The 14,442-nt window shown below is 42.2% G+C and overlaps 1 protein-coding gene across 1 annotated transcript; it reads right to left on the bottom strand.

The window, feature by feature from the left end:
- Positions 1–2,715: 2,715 nt before the first annotated feature.
- Positions 2,716–7,793, bottom strand: mylz3 (myosin, light polypeptide 3, skeletal muscle). Its single transcript, XM_083634226.1, has 6 exons — positions 7,733–7,793; positions 7,031–7,085; positions 4,545–4,688; positions 4,236–4,406; positions 4,049–4,126; positions 2,716–3,244 (listed from the first exon to the last, which is right to left on the bottom strand). Exons 1-6 carry the CDS (start codon positions 7,733–7,735, stop codon positions 3,216–3,218), a joined length of 480 nt encoding a protein of 159 aa, XP_083490352.1. The 5' UTR covers positions 7,736–7,793; the 3' UTR covers positions 2,716–3,215.
- Positions 7,794–14,442: the final 6,649 nt, after the last annotated feature.

Genomic DNA, 14,442 nt, shown 5'->3' with positions numbered 1-14,442 from the left:
CTCCGCCATTTTTTATTTTTGGAAGCGTGACAGCGCCAAAAGAACCTCGCACAGGCTCGCAGTGGTCAGCTGCGGTAGCGCTGGCCCCTATAATCAGCCTCTCTAAACAGTAACTCAACGGGAGAACACTCTAAACTTTGGGGATTCACATCTTTTCCGGGCGTACTGCAAATCTTGATTGAAGTGGTGTAGTGCAGGGATGTAAAACAACAACCATATTGTGGAAACTAAGCAAAATTTTTCGTTTTCTTTGTTTAGTTTTTTCAAGATACAGTAAATACCTAATGAAAAGGACCCGAGGTTCAACTCCCGTTGAGTTACTGTTTAGAGAGGCTGATTATAGGGGCCAGCCATGGGCCAGCGCTACCGCAGCTGACCACTGCGAGGTGCATTCTGTTTCCAAAAATGGCCGGAATGTCGTCTCTTTCCTTCCATGCTCTTTGCTGGAGGTGGGCGGAGCTACATCTCTTCTTCTTGTGCTTTCAATACAAGATGACACACTGCCTCCCCCTGGTAGAATCTGATCATCACAGCTCACCCAGGACTCATTAAAATTGGTTTGATTCATTGGTTTGATTAAACTTTTTTTTTCTTATACATTTTATTAAAGACCTATCATACAAAAACCAGGAACCAAGGAACCATGTACCAAAAAATCATTTCAAGTGACATGCCTGCAAAACCCTCATGTTAAGCAGACAGTCTGCAAATGAACCAGTCACTGTGCCATTTGACATCCACAGGAAGAAGACCAAACACTGATGGTTGAACCTCTTTTCAACCTGATGAAGTGGCCTTAGTGGTAAGAGTGAATAAAATACAAAGAAACATTTTGATTCTAATTGAATTGAGGTGTAAGCAAATGGATGAATGAATACACAGATAGGCCTACATAATAACTGGAGCAGCTGTGCAATTTAGTAGCAAATTGGCAATACAAAATATACTAATGAGCAAATACATATTTTCCCCTACAACATTGTAATTGTGTGAATGGAGATCCATCACTTTCAATGGAATCTAATTTGTTTAATATTATAATTTCCCAGTGATTCAAGCCAGTGTCTTCTTCTTATTATTATTTATTATTCAATTTTAGTGGTTTAGCAAGCGGGTTATCCACTGATCATGTGACCCAGGCCTTTTGATGTGAAGTACAGTAGCCTATACGCTGATAGACCATTCACTTCCTCATTACCCCACAGGAGTGCATGCTCTCCCCACTGTACTATCTTTGAAGTGGGGCCAGATGCATCTGACCCAGGTTAGATCTACAGAAGTAGTCCTACCCGCATTATAGTGGAACAAGATTAGTGTATTATTAAACAAAAAGTGTCTCTCAAAAAAACTACTGTAGTTCCCAGTCCATTCCTTGCAACTTCAGAAAAAACTTCCGGAAAAACGATCCTTTTCCAAACAATTCCTCTTACAAGATACTGTATGTCACATATGTCACACAATATAATAATGATCCGTTTAAGTCCAAGCAGTATACACTGTGAAGCTGTGTATGTGTTAGAGAAAATGTTACAACATGAGTTATAATCTTATGGGAAAAAGGGAATAAAATAAAATAAAATAAAAATGTCATGATGTCATGACGATGTACAGTTAAGGTCTGGGAGCTTCATCATGGTCAATGAGAGGTTTGGGCTTTTTAATGAGCTGTATGTTACAGCAATGTTTTAAATTCTGAAACAAAAAGCAGTCTCATATTTAAAAAAATCATACACTGTCACATTTGCATCTTGGCAAGTCTTTTTCATTAACAAACTAATGACCATGTGCAAATTCCACTGATATGTTTACACTTTTGCAGCATTCTAGGGCAGAAATCAACACTATTTCTAGATGTTGCACCCTACCTAACTGGTCCTGTTGAGGAAATGGAAGTAGGCCTACCTAGCATAGGCAACATTCCGATATGCACAGTAACTTTCGACCAAAACTGAATCTGCTTCACCATTATAAGATTAAACTCAAGTAACATCTTGCGTGTTGCTCACAGAACTATGAGCCTGGAATGTGCAGACACCCAAATCTCACTAACACATCAAGTGGCCTTGACAACATATTAACCTGGATTCTAGAACAGTGATTCTCAACTGGTGGGGCGCAGGGCCGTTTTGAGTACATGTAGGTCACAGATGTGTCCATGAAAAAAAAAGGTCTACTCCTTGAGGATGCCGCGGTCTGCGGCCGACATTACTATCTGTCAGAGGCTTTAGCAGGCTCATTTCTAAATGATGCAAAGGGTTAAAAGCAAGTATAACTCCACCCTGCTGCCAGGGTTAGGGGTTGTATTTCTATACTGGGGCCACCAATGCTAAAAATGTAGGCACCCATGACAGTGTAAGTCACTCTGGACACATGTTATGCTAAACACCAGTTGCCTGTGTGCAGTAGAATGGCTAATTATAGAAACGAACAAACATTTTCAGATAGCAAGTCAGATTTAGTAAGTGCTAGTTAAACTGCAGAGCACAAGTGTCACAGTATGTCTTCTGGCTCTTAAAACAAAGGAGAATCTGTTAAGTTCATCACTTTTATGGCACCAGTGGTTTCATCTTTCACCATGACACAATTAAAAAAAAAATCTGTGCTTCTGTCCAATTTAACTGTGCACACCTACATTTCATCTGTGCTACTGTGTACTTTTGCTTTATCATATTATATGAGGACAATGAAAGACCAAGGATCAAACCAGATGGGATGTACCTTTGGAAAAGTTTATTCTGAAATGAACAGAGTGAAAATAAATAAAACTTTTCAGGGATGGGGGGAGGGATAAGTTTGGCGGCCAATCCACGGCCATCCTCCAGCGCCTTTGGCGTTGCTGGGCCAGTCGGTGACTGGATGAGGTGGTGGGTGGGATGGGAGGGATCAACCCTCACTTGATGAGCGGTCAGCCCTTCCTCCCCCGTTCCTCACCCCATGTGGCGGGTGAAGACACGCCCCGGTGGTGGGGGGAGAGGCCAGGTGGGGGGAGTCTACAACCGAGAGGTGTCGATGTCCAGTGCGAGAGGGAGAGAGGAGGATTGAAGGCGAAATGGAAAATAAACAAAATACACAACAAGATGGGTTGGCTTCAACATCCCTTGTACATAGTCCTTTGTCTTTCCTAGGTTGGTCTTTGAAACAGTGTGGATGTCCTTGACACTGTCGGACGTCTGTAGACAAACTACAGCATCCTCAGCACTTCTGCTGCCGGCCTCTTACACAGACATGATGTGCTTGACGAAAGCTGCAGAGGGACAAAGCAGATGGTATAGAAGATGTTAGCAAGTCAAACTGCATGTCTAACATCTTAATACGTCAGTGTGTGGTACATACAGCATACTGAAAGGCATCTATTGCATAGTGTTGCCATATGGCAACTGCATGGAAATTCCTTGCACACCAACTCTTTCTATTTTTGGCCCAGAATGCACTTCTTTTTTGGGATTTGCTGCAGCAAATGTGCCCTGGAGGTTCACAGATTTTTTTTACCAGTCTATGGAAAAAGGAGTGCAAACAGGATTTCCTTGATTTTAAAAACATCCCTACAAAGTCAAAGACCCCCTTTTCACAACCAAACAGTAATACACAGGTTTTATATTACTGCCTTTTAGTACAATTGAGAGAAATTAATTGTTGTCAGTTGACAATGCTATGCAATAGAGGGTTTAAAAAAAGAACTAAAAAAGAACTAGATAAACGATAGATAAATGCATTGATCCTTTGCAGGAAATTAATATGTCAACACCTATTCTTATAACATGATTGATGTGCTAGCATAAAATTGAAACAACAGTTTCTAGGATTATCACTTTTAAGGATAGTACCGGTAAGTAACTTAAGTCATTAGCTGGCAAAAATGCTAATAGTTTTACAGACTTAAAGTATAAAATGAGACATTTCTGATTATTTACCCCCACCAAATATATATAGCCTTTTGGGTCCCCTTTTTTTTGCATACATGAATGAAAAGACACAAACAAAATGGATAGGTCTGTCGTACACAGCTGTAGCCAATAGGAAGCGTCCTTATAGGGAAGTGAAAGCTTACCCTCATAGTGCACACTGCCGTTCTCGTCCTCCTGTCCGGCCATAAGGGCCTCAATCTCTGGCTCGGTCATCTTCTCTCCTGTAGACGTACAAGGAGCCATGTCAGCGTGCTCTCCATTTCACACACACACGCATGTTGCCACATGTTTGCCACTATATTTGGCCCCCGCAGGACACTTGAGCCTCACCCAGGGTGGACAGCACGATGCGCAGCTCAGCGCCCATGACTGTGCCGTTGCCCTCCTTGTCGAAGACGCGCAGACCCTCAACGTAGTCGTCGTAGGTGCCCTTGGGGTTGGCATCGACTGTCTTCAGCATGGGCAGGAAAGCCTCGAAGTTGAGCCTCTTGTTGGCCATGTCTGTTGATGAAAATAAATGACAGGTTCAGGGCAAAAAAATGACATACGGAGCCACAGTAGATCCAAGGTATTCAGATGTACAACAGAGAGTATTTAGATGTACATTGAAGATGTTTTCTGCATGCGCTGGGCTCTCACCATCAGCGGATGGGTTGCCCAGGATCGCCTTGACGTCCTTGTTGGTGGGGTTCTGGCCCAGAGCGCGCATGATGTCGGCCACCTGGCTGAAGGCCACCTGGCTGTCACCAACTCTGTCGAAGAGACCGAAAGCCTCCTTGAAGTCTGGAAAGAAGCGGAGAGACGAGAGAGTGCTCTGAGTTACAAAGTACAGACACAAAAAATAAGAATTCCTAATCCTGAAAACGCAACAAAAACAGTGACGATTGATGAACGTTTCAAGAGAGTAAAATATATGATTTGTGGTGCCGCTACACACGCGCACGCGCACACACACACACACACACACACACACACACACACACACACACACACACACACACACACACACACACACACACACACACACACACACACACACACACACACACACACACAAAGTATGGGCTCATGATATTGTAAGATGCTTTGGAAAACTACATTCTCCAAATGGAATATGTTAAAAGATGATTTGACACTTCTATTGGACATGAAAATGAAACGGTCCTTTTTTCATGACTGATATGAGAACAATTCTAGCTATGTTGTCTTTTTGGTTCCTGCTAGATCTGTCCCCTAGTGTTTTCTACACCTTCTCTTCAGGAGGGGGGTCTTAAGGTACACAGTGTCACGCTGTGTCAGAGGATCAAAGACAGTGCGAGAGCCGCGTACTTCCCTCATTGTCCCCAGATAATTGGGAGTGACAGCTGTCTCCGAGCACAGCACAGAAAGGTAGCAAGCGGGGCCCGAACAAGGGTTAGCTATTTCTATGAATCCCACCAGGAAGCCAGCTGAAAGCGATCCGTCCACAGATTATTGCTCTTATGTGATTTCTGAACAGTGGCAACAGCTGTATCTGCTCCCCCACTGCCCCACCCCCCTTCCTCCACATGCATTTGGGAGGCATTTACTGCAACGCGGGGGGCAACTGATACACCCTGAGAAAGTAACCCAGGCCATGTAGAGGCATGGCCCCGCTGCCCTGCTAGAGTTAAACATAAGAATGCTGACTGCGGCGTAATCAACACCTCCTCGTGCATACTGCTGGCACCCGACCCGCTGCTTCAGACCTTCAGCGCAAACGCACTGGAGAGTGCTAAAGCGGCGGTTTCTCTTTTTTTGGCATCAGAGAATTGCCAAATTGAGAGCCTATGTAAAAACTGCTAATAATAATAATGATAGGCGTAATTAAAATAAAGAGCCAAAGCCAATGTCACTTCCTGCTTCAGCATGCGCACCAAGATATTTCATCTGCATTTTTTTTTTTTTTTTACGTTTTGGTCTGAGTGAAATGTTCTATGGTCTGTTTCTAAATATAGCTGAATCGTCTGGTTTGACTAAGTAAAACAATTTTTATAAGCATTTTACGAAATGTCTATGGGAAAATAAATGGCAGATGAAATCTCTTGGTGTGCATGCTGAAGCAGGAAGTGACTTTGGCTCGCTATAGCGTAAATAGTCTGTAATTATGAGTTTTTTTTCCTGCCACTGTGAGAAGCGTAAATGTGAAATTTCAAGCTGGGTATATTCCTGCCACTCCCATATGAGCTTATGAATAATGTACAAAGTACTGGACCATACATGCAAAAAATAGCATTATGCATGCTATTCCAAAATAAAAGAAATGGGGGGGGGGGGGTATTGACTATTTTTTTTTAAAATAAGCACCAAAAGGTCATCGTGATCACAAATCTCGACAAGTTTCTAAAGGACATGTCTGTCAGCGGAGAACAAAGGGTTGGTGGTGCGGCACTGGGGGGAGGGGGTCACAAAGTTTGGATGCCTTGTGTAAGGAGATGCCACTGGGCCTGCATCTTAAACCTTGAGCTGGAGGATTAACACCTCCACAGTTTAAGGGCCACCGTGCCGTGCAAGACAAGGCCAGCTTAGAATAGACAGGACGCAAATCCTCCTCGACAACTGGATGAGTCTGAGGAATGGCGTCGACCCCCCTCTGGACCTTTCTCATCCCATTTCAACCCTCAAGCAGCTCGGATGGCAGTTCATTTCAACTAAGGGGTCTGTGGACGAATGTCCAGCTATTTCAGGGGCTCTAAGGACATATTGTCTCTTGCCGATCACGATGCAAGTAAATCAGTCACTCCGGGATTTCTGTGTTTTTGTGTGTGTGATTGTTGCGATCAAAAATGTTTGATTTTCAACAGCTTTTCTCAAAAATTGCAATGCAATTTGCAAAGTTTTATGGTATTTTGTTGCTGTAAAATTGCGGGAACTGGTAAAAATTGCAAGTTGAGGAACCCGTTTTGCTGTTGTTTTTTTTGCTGAGAAATCACAGGAATTTAGAAAAAGTGCAGATTGGTTGAATTTGCATTAATTATTGTGATCGCAAAATGGCAATTTCCGGGAGGGACAGGTAAATGTCACTGAGGAACACCTTTTTCAACTGTCAACTAGGTGTGTTGGTGAGAGAAAGGGACGGGGATGACTGCTTCTGTTTCTTCACTTACCCTCAAGCTGGTCTGCTGTGAAGTCTGCGGGAGCTGCGGGAGCTGCTTCTTCTGCCTGTCACAAGACACACACGCACGCACACGCACACGCACACACACACACGCACACACACACACACACACACACACACACACACACACACACACAGAAATGCACCACCCAACACACAGACACACACACACACACACACAGGCAAACACGCATACAACACATTCAAACACAAAACACAATGGAATTAGGAAAAATGAATTGATTGCCGTGGATGAAAACACCACAAACGCACATAATATAAAGTCCACCTTAGCCTCGTACCTTATTGCACTAAATACATGTGTTGGAAGATGAATCGAAGTCATAGTAGATCGATTCCATGCATTTACATATAAGCCTACACAGATGTTAAGGATAGAAATGTGGATATATTCCAAGGTGGTGGTCCTGGGTCCAATACAACAATTCAACCTTGGAATCTTCATAGAAATGAACTTAAGCCCCGATTTGTGAAGAGATGCTTTTCACAGCAATGATTAAAAAAATAGAGAAAAAAATGCCGGCTTCGATTTATCCTCTAACTTGTTGACCGCCACAATTGCAGGGTTTTTTGGGGGGGAGGAGGTATCCAAACACATGCCATAAAGATACAAAAAAACAAGAATCTTAGAAGGTCCAAAAAGGTCCAAGACGCTGATTTTTGTACACACCATTTTGGAGTGGAGTTGACGGGAGAGCCGACAGAAAGGAGAGGAGAAGCTGGAGTCCCAGGAGAGAGTGGTCCTGAGCCATGGTCAAGGCCCCTCTTATTTATCCCGGGCCTGTGATGTCACATGCAGATCAGATGATGCGCTGGGCCCTCTTTAACTTTCTTAGGGCAAACGGAAAGGAGAGCTGCTGCCTCTGAGCGGTGGGTGTAGACCTTTAGAAGGGGACAGGGCTATTTTTAGAAGGCCAAGGAGCTGCTTCAAGACTTTTTTCTCTGCGTATGAGTTTCTTTTCAACGTCCCTCAGGAAAAAAATTGTTTTTGTTACTGACTTGACAAGTTGCCTGTATAGGAAGAGATGTGCAGCTGATCGGTGTCTCTGAAAAGACAGAAAGCCAAGCGTCACACTAGCCCACTTCAGAGGGGCTCCAGGCCCAGTAAGCTCATTTACAAGGTGATATTTTTAAACAACGAGAGCAGCTCCTCCTCTTATGGTTAAATGGGGACCAGGCAGAACTCACTGGAAAAGTGGGTTCCATTTGGGTAGGTGTTTTTTAGAAAACCCATTCTGAGCAGCAGTGAAGTTATGAACTGAACTTGATACACAGCAGGTCTTATAATCATAGTGGACTATGAAATTATTCTGCATTACCTGTCCTGAGGCCTATTCTTGTGGGGTAACAGTCTGGAATCTGAAACCGGAGGAATTTACCTGATTATTTGGCAAAACATGCAAAAAACTAGAAATAACCACTTCGCCGGCGGCGGAGGCTACGTATGGATGTGACGTCCGTCCCATTCTCGTGGGACGGACGTGAGGTCACAGTCCCCTTGACCTTTGACCACCAAAATGTAATCGGTCCATCTTTGAGTCCAAGTGGATGTTTGAGCCAAATTTGAAGAACTTCCCTCAAGGCGTTCCTGAAATATCGCATTCACGACAATGGGACGGACGGACGGACGGACAACCCGAAAATGTAATGCCTCTGGCCACGGATATCACCGGCGCGGAGGAATAATAAATATGAACATTCAAAATTTAACAGCTTTTGTAGCTTTTAATTCAGTATTTCCCATTGGTTCAGCCAAAACTAAAAATGGGTCAGGATCTATAGAATGTAAGATCTGGTTTGATGAATATTTTTGAGGCATATTATCAACTTATTGATTGTGGACGATACAGATGTAGTATAATATGTGACGATACAGATGTAGTATAATATGGGGATTTACCTGGAAATAAAGGCAAGAGCAAGACCACAGGAGTGATTTGCTTTCCATCTCTAGCAGCGCTTTCCAAGGTGCTGATGCTGATATCAAATGGCCAAATTTATATAGATGCAAAAAATAAAATCAACTGTGGCAGGTGCCATTTCTGATGAATATTAACTTCTTAATGACATTATAAAAATATATAATACTTCTCAGTGTTGCTTATCTTCAAAGTAATTTTTAGAACCTATATAAAATCGTATATCGAATAAATTGCCATTTCAAGTTTGAAACAGATTGAATGGTACAGTACGATGACAATACAAAGAACCCACTTCAGTTCTTACGATGACAATACAAAGAAACCCACTTCAGTTCTTAGAGTATGTTTGACATGTATTAATACTGCCCAACTTTGTAAAGTATATATTGAACTAAAAATGAATCCCAGCTGATCTGTGCAGATTCTTCAGGACATGTGTTCCATGACTACTTTCTTTGATACTTTTATTGGTTCTATTTTGACATACAGATGAATGGTGGAGTGGAGGGCTCTGATGAACTCACTGAAACACAATACGATCAATGAACCACAGACTGCAATTGTAATTCATTGTAAATCAGTTGGTGTTGAGTATTTTATTTTATTAAGATAATAATATCCTCTGCTAAATCTGTTTTACTAAAGGCAGTGGACAAATCTAGGTCCATCTATACTGTAATTTCCAGTCATCACTTGATGCACTGCCAGTTCTTCCCGTTGATTTTTTTCTCCAAACACTTGCAGTTCTGCAGAAGTTCACTAAACTTGACACAACTAGAGGACACTCGGTAGAGTGCATACCTCCGCTCCACCAACGTTTCTACAAAGTTTTGTGGCGTTATGTGAATCTGTTTGGAAGTTCGGCGCCTTTTTATGATTGGCCATACCCGCTTTTGGAAAGTGACATCAGTTCTAAATTGACCCATGACCTACTAGTGAAAACACTAGGCTACTCATCCCATAATCAATTCTGGCATTTCTGGCCAATCAGATTAGCGGATGATTGAGCGTTTCAGCCATTTGGAGAGCACTCTTGAGTGACAGTGGGCAGGACCAGTGGTCTTGAATGGCGCCATTATGCAATTAGCTCCATATAACATTATCATAGATAGACGTATTTCCATGCATTCATGTTAATGAACCAGGTAATGGATTTCAAAATGGGTGCCGGCGTTGAATGCAGCGTGACTCGTAATAGTTTTGATAATATGCTTTCAGAGTCAGTCAGTGAAGGTTTTAGCCCTTTACTCAGCAAGATGTAGCCTACAGTACATCCGTAGTAGCCTAGTCAGAGAGAGAAAATGAATGTAGGTCACCAATCACAGGTGACCATACAGCGAGCTCCACCAATCAAAGATGTCGATCTGAGAAAAAGTGGGCAGTCACTGTTGCGCTCTATACTCTTCCGGAACCGAGGTGTCACGTGACTGTTGAGCTCTATGTCTTTACACATACACAGCTGTAGTACTCCCTAGCCTCTCCTTAATACTACAAACTTTAAAAAAAAACTACAAACGACAAGTTTGTTTCTTGTTTCTTGTAAAACTACAAGTTTTACAAGAGATCACATCCAGTACTGCTGTGGGAAGAAAACAAGGGTGTCCATGGTCAAGCGTTTCCAATACACACAATAACCGAGTAAAACGTATTGGGAAAGTATCAATTAAGAGCAAAAGACATTCCATGGTGTGTGTAGTATTATTGTGTCATATTTCTTCCTTAAGCTGCTTCAGAGAAAAATCTGCCAATTTGTACACTTTATTTTGTTATCACTTGTTACAGGCATACATACAATGTACCAGTGGGTAATTCACTGAGCTCACAATGACATTTCCCTTTCTCTTTTACTTTACAACACCCCTAAGACTATACAACAGGGGTGTCCAAACTTTTTTGAATGGGGGCCAGATTAGATAATGTGAAATTACCGGGGGTCCGGCCAGCTGCTTCTCGCATCATATGGGTTATAAACATTTAAATTTAAATCAGATAGCCTACAATACAATTGTACTTTTGTTTACCATCTTAAAACACTAGTTCTGCCTGTGTTGTTCCTACTTGGTGCTTGTCTACAAACTGTATGATAGTGCTGTCATCATTAAGTGAATGGAAAAAATGCTAAATGAACTTGCTTGATTAACCAATACTGTGTGGAGGGCCACATATAGTATATTCTGAGAGACAAGCCAAGGGCCACTTAAGATCGGTCAAAGGGCCGGGCTTTGGACATGCCTGCTATACAACGTATTATTTTGTGAAGTAGGTGCCATCCTGTCAAACTGCGGGCGTCTAGCTTGCTTTGAAATAAAACTTGGTATCCACCATATTTTTGAATGCCCCACTGTAAAAAAATAATTGTGGGTACAAGGTCCGGTTTAACGTGACTTATTGTTGCAGCTTGCCATTTCCTTTGTTATACTCGGCTGCAGACCCAAATTATAAACCGGAAACTGGAGTACATTATAAAAGTTATAAATATAGTCACGTTATAAACTACTAACCAACATGGAAATGGTATGGAAATGGTATGGAAACAGTGTTACTCGAAATGGTTAAAAGTTAAATCAATTTGGTCATTCAGTGGCGTTTTACTGCCATGTAAAGTAACTATTACGCTAGCCGCTAGCATTAGCCACAGTAGCCGACTACCCACAATGCATTACGTTATCCCAGCACCCGAACGACACGGCTGTAGAGCAGAATGGCTCTGCTGTAAAATCCTCATAGACGTTTTCTTTTGTCAAGTTAAAACCATAGACTGTAAAACAGTCTATTACACCGGAAGCGGAAGAAGCACCCATCAGGCATCATGGCAGCTAGAAATAAGGTGGATAAGCACAGAGTGGGACAGCCTGGGCGGGATTATCCATGTGCCCAGGCCAGGGGCACCACCAGCCAATTGCCTTGCTGGGGGGCACCAAATGATTTGCGCATACGGGCCTGCGGCATCTGATGATTGTCTTTCAGAGGCTGTAGTGGGCTCCTTTCTAAAGCTAAAGTGAAGATACTGGTATCTCTGAAACTAGAAGACCTAAGGTATCCATTGGTACCAACCATGCCATGCTACATTAGCTTGTCGGCAAGGGGCCTGCTAAATAACACTCCAACGTTCAGCTAAATTTTGGCGAGGGAAAAACTGGCATGGGCATTTTTCAAAGGGGTCCCTTCACCTTTCACCTCAAAATATCTGAATGAGAATGGCTTCTATTGGTACCCACCATGACTCGCCCCTTTACAGACATGCCCACTTTATGCTATCGGTTCATGGATAGGGGATATAGCAAATGGTCTTGGACTTGTTTCGAGAAAGCAAAAAGAACCACACAGCAAGACCTGTTGAATCTTAAGCCAAAAGAATCAGGAATAATGATCAGATGTCATCTATTGCCAGACATTTCAACATGTGTAAACATGAGGTAAGTGCACTGAGATTTGGGGATCAAAGTGGTGAAGTCTCCACCGAGAGGAGAACGTATGTTGTGCATATTTGATCCTTTTTTCTTATATTAACTCAAGTTATATATTTGTTCTATTTGTGATTTTGTACTGCTAGTTATTTATAATTATTAAATTCCCAGTGAAGTTTACCGTTTCAGTGCACTGTCATTTTGGACAATACAGTTTATTGTTAAACTGTAAAATATCCTGCCTACATTACATATCTCAAGTCACATCAAATCATATCTTTGTCAAGTGTTTGATATTTGAGGTATTGCAAAAAATTGTGTAATATAATGTGTATATAATATATAAGAATATCGGCAGATATAGCGATATCAGATTTGTTTTACTCCCTAATATTGGTATTGGCCCTAAAAACCCAGTATGATTCAGTCGGGCTCTAATGTTTATGTATTTTGCCTGTGTAGTTGAATGTACTTACTTATATAATTAGTTCAGGGATGGGCAGTGGTTCCCAACCTTGGGGTCACGGGGTTGCCTGGAATTCAAATAAGGGTCACCTGAAATGTCAAACAAACAAACAAACAAACAAATAAAAACTATCGAAGAGGATTAGGGCCACCTGAGATTTTTTTTAATTTCTTAGTTCTGAGTCAGGATTCTGAGAATAAAGTCAGAATCTGAAAATAAAGTTAGAATTCTGAGATTAAAGTCAGAATTCTTAGGAAAAAGTCAGCATACTACATGACATCACTGATATTACCAATGCTGTACCAGAATTTGAATGTTTGGGGTCCCAGATTTTTGTGACATCAAAGTGGGGTCACAAGCCAAAAAAGGTTGGGAACCCCTACAGGGAAGCTGTGTGTGTATTTAATTTATATGTATTTTAAATAGGATTGGACTGTATTACTTGATGATTGAGTGATGAGGTTCAGGTGTGAGACTTACATGGGCGGGGCCTGGGATAGAAAGAGGCCTTGAGCCCAATAGACCCTTTGCACGGGGGCCATTTTGTGTTGAAAAGGCAGGGTAAACACAGGTGCAAGCAAACCACTAATGACTAACTATGACTAACTTCCATAATGGCCCCTGTAAAAAGGGTCTATTGTGTATTACACTGCATGCAGCTACCGAGGACGCATTAGCCGAAATGTCTGGCTGTACTAAGATTCAAGATTTATTTGTATTTAATTTATTTTGTGTTTTTAGCGGGGGGTTCCTATCAGGGAAGCACAGGGAGAACATGCAAACTCCACACAGAAAGGCCCACCTGGGCCGTAGACACTGAGGACATGGGGATGGGGACACCCTCAGCGCCCAAGCTTTATTTTAATAGCCAGAGTGAGTAATCATACAAATGAGGAATTTGACTTAGGCCTGTAAAAGTATGCAGCGCAGCGATCACATCAATAGCAGGATATGGAGAAAACAGAAAACTATGGTCATGTACAAATACAATAAATCAACGTTTTTCCTGAGTGCAGGTCAATTTGAATTTCACTTTATGCTAATCCCATGTAGTTTTTTGCATGCATTATAAATGTGTTATTTCCGCATACTGGAGTCCCTAAACAGCCTTGGAATTGCATACATTTGGTATGACTGGGAGACTTGTGGATTCAATGAGCCCAATTGTATTCATGTGTGATGTTAGTCCCCATAGTAGCCATTTCATTGTAGCGAGACCATTTTTCAAAACTTGACCTCGCTGTATAAAATGACTTTATTGCTGTAGTAAATTTCACTTTTTTCCCCCACGTGTAAAGCATAAGAAGGGGGCCACTACCAGTGTGGTCCCCGACGGGCACCACACTGTGTTAATGCGGGCCTGGGGACAGCTGAGAATTGGGGCATGTCCAGACACAGTGACCGATAGTTCACTAACTGCACGAGTAGCTGGCTGTGCGCATGGTGGGAGATTGTAGTAGTCTAACTTGTCATCAGCTCAGTAACACAGCTTGGTCATGTCCCAACTCTAAAGATCAGTAGGACAAGAGCTGGAAGACTTTTGTGAAAGTTGAGTGAGTGAATGAGAGCGAGAGGACTTGGGGAA

This window comes from Poromitra crassiceps, assembly GCF_964638095.1.
Source record: "Poromitra crassiceps genome assembly, chromosome: 3".
Classification (NCBI taxonomy): Eukaryota; Metazoa; Chordata; class Actinopteri; order Beryciformes; family Melamphaidae; genus Poromitra; species Poromitra crassiceps.
This window is presented reverse-complemented; position numbering and strand designations above follow the sequence as displayed.

Coding starts and splice junctions, on each gene's coding strand:
- mylz3 (XM_083634226.1), bottom strand. Junction 4,689..7,030: donor CACAGCAGACCAGCTTGAGG/GTAAGTGAAGAA, acceptor GCTTCTTTCCAG/ACTTCAAGGAGGCTTTCGGT. Junction 4,407..4,544: donor GGGCAACCCATCCGCTGATG/GTGAGAGCCCAG, acceptor TTTCATCAACAG/ACATGGCCAACAAGAGGCTC.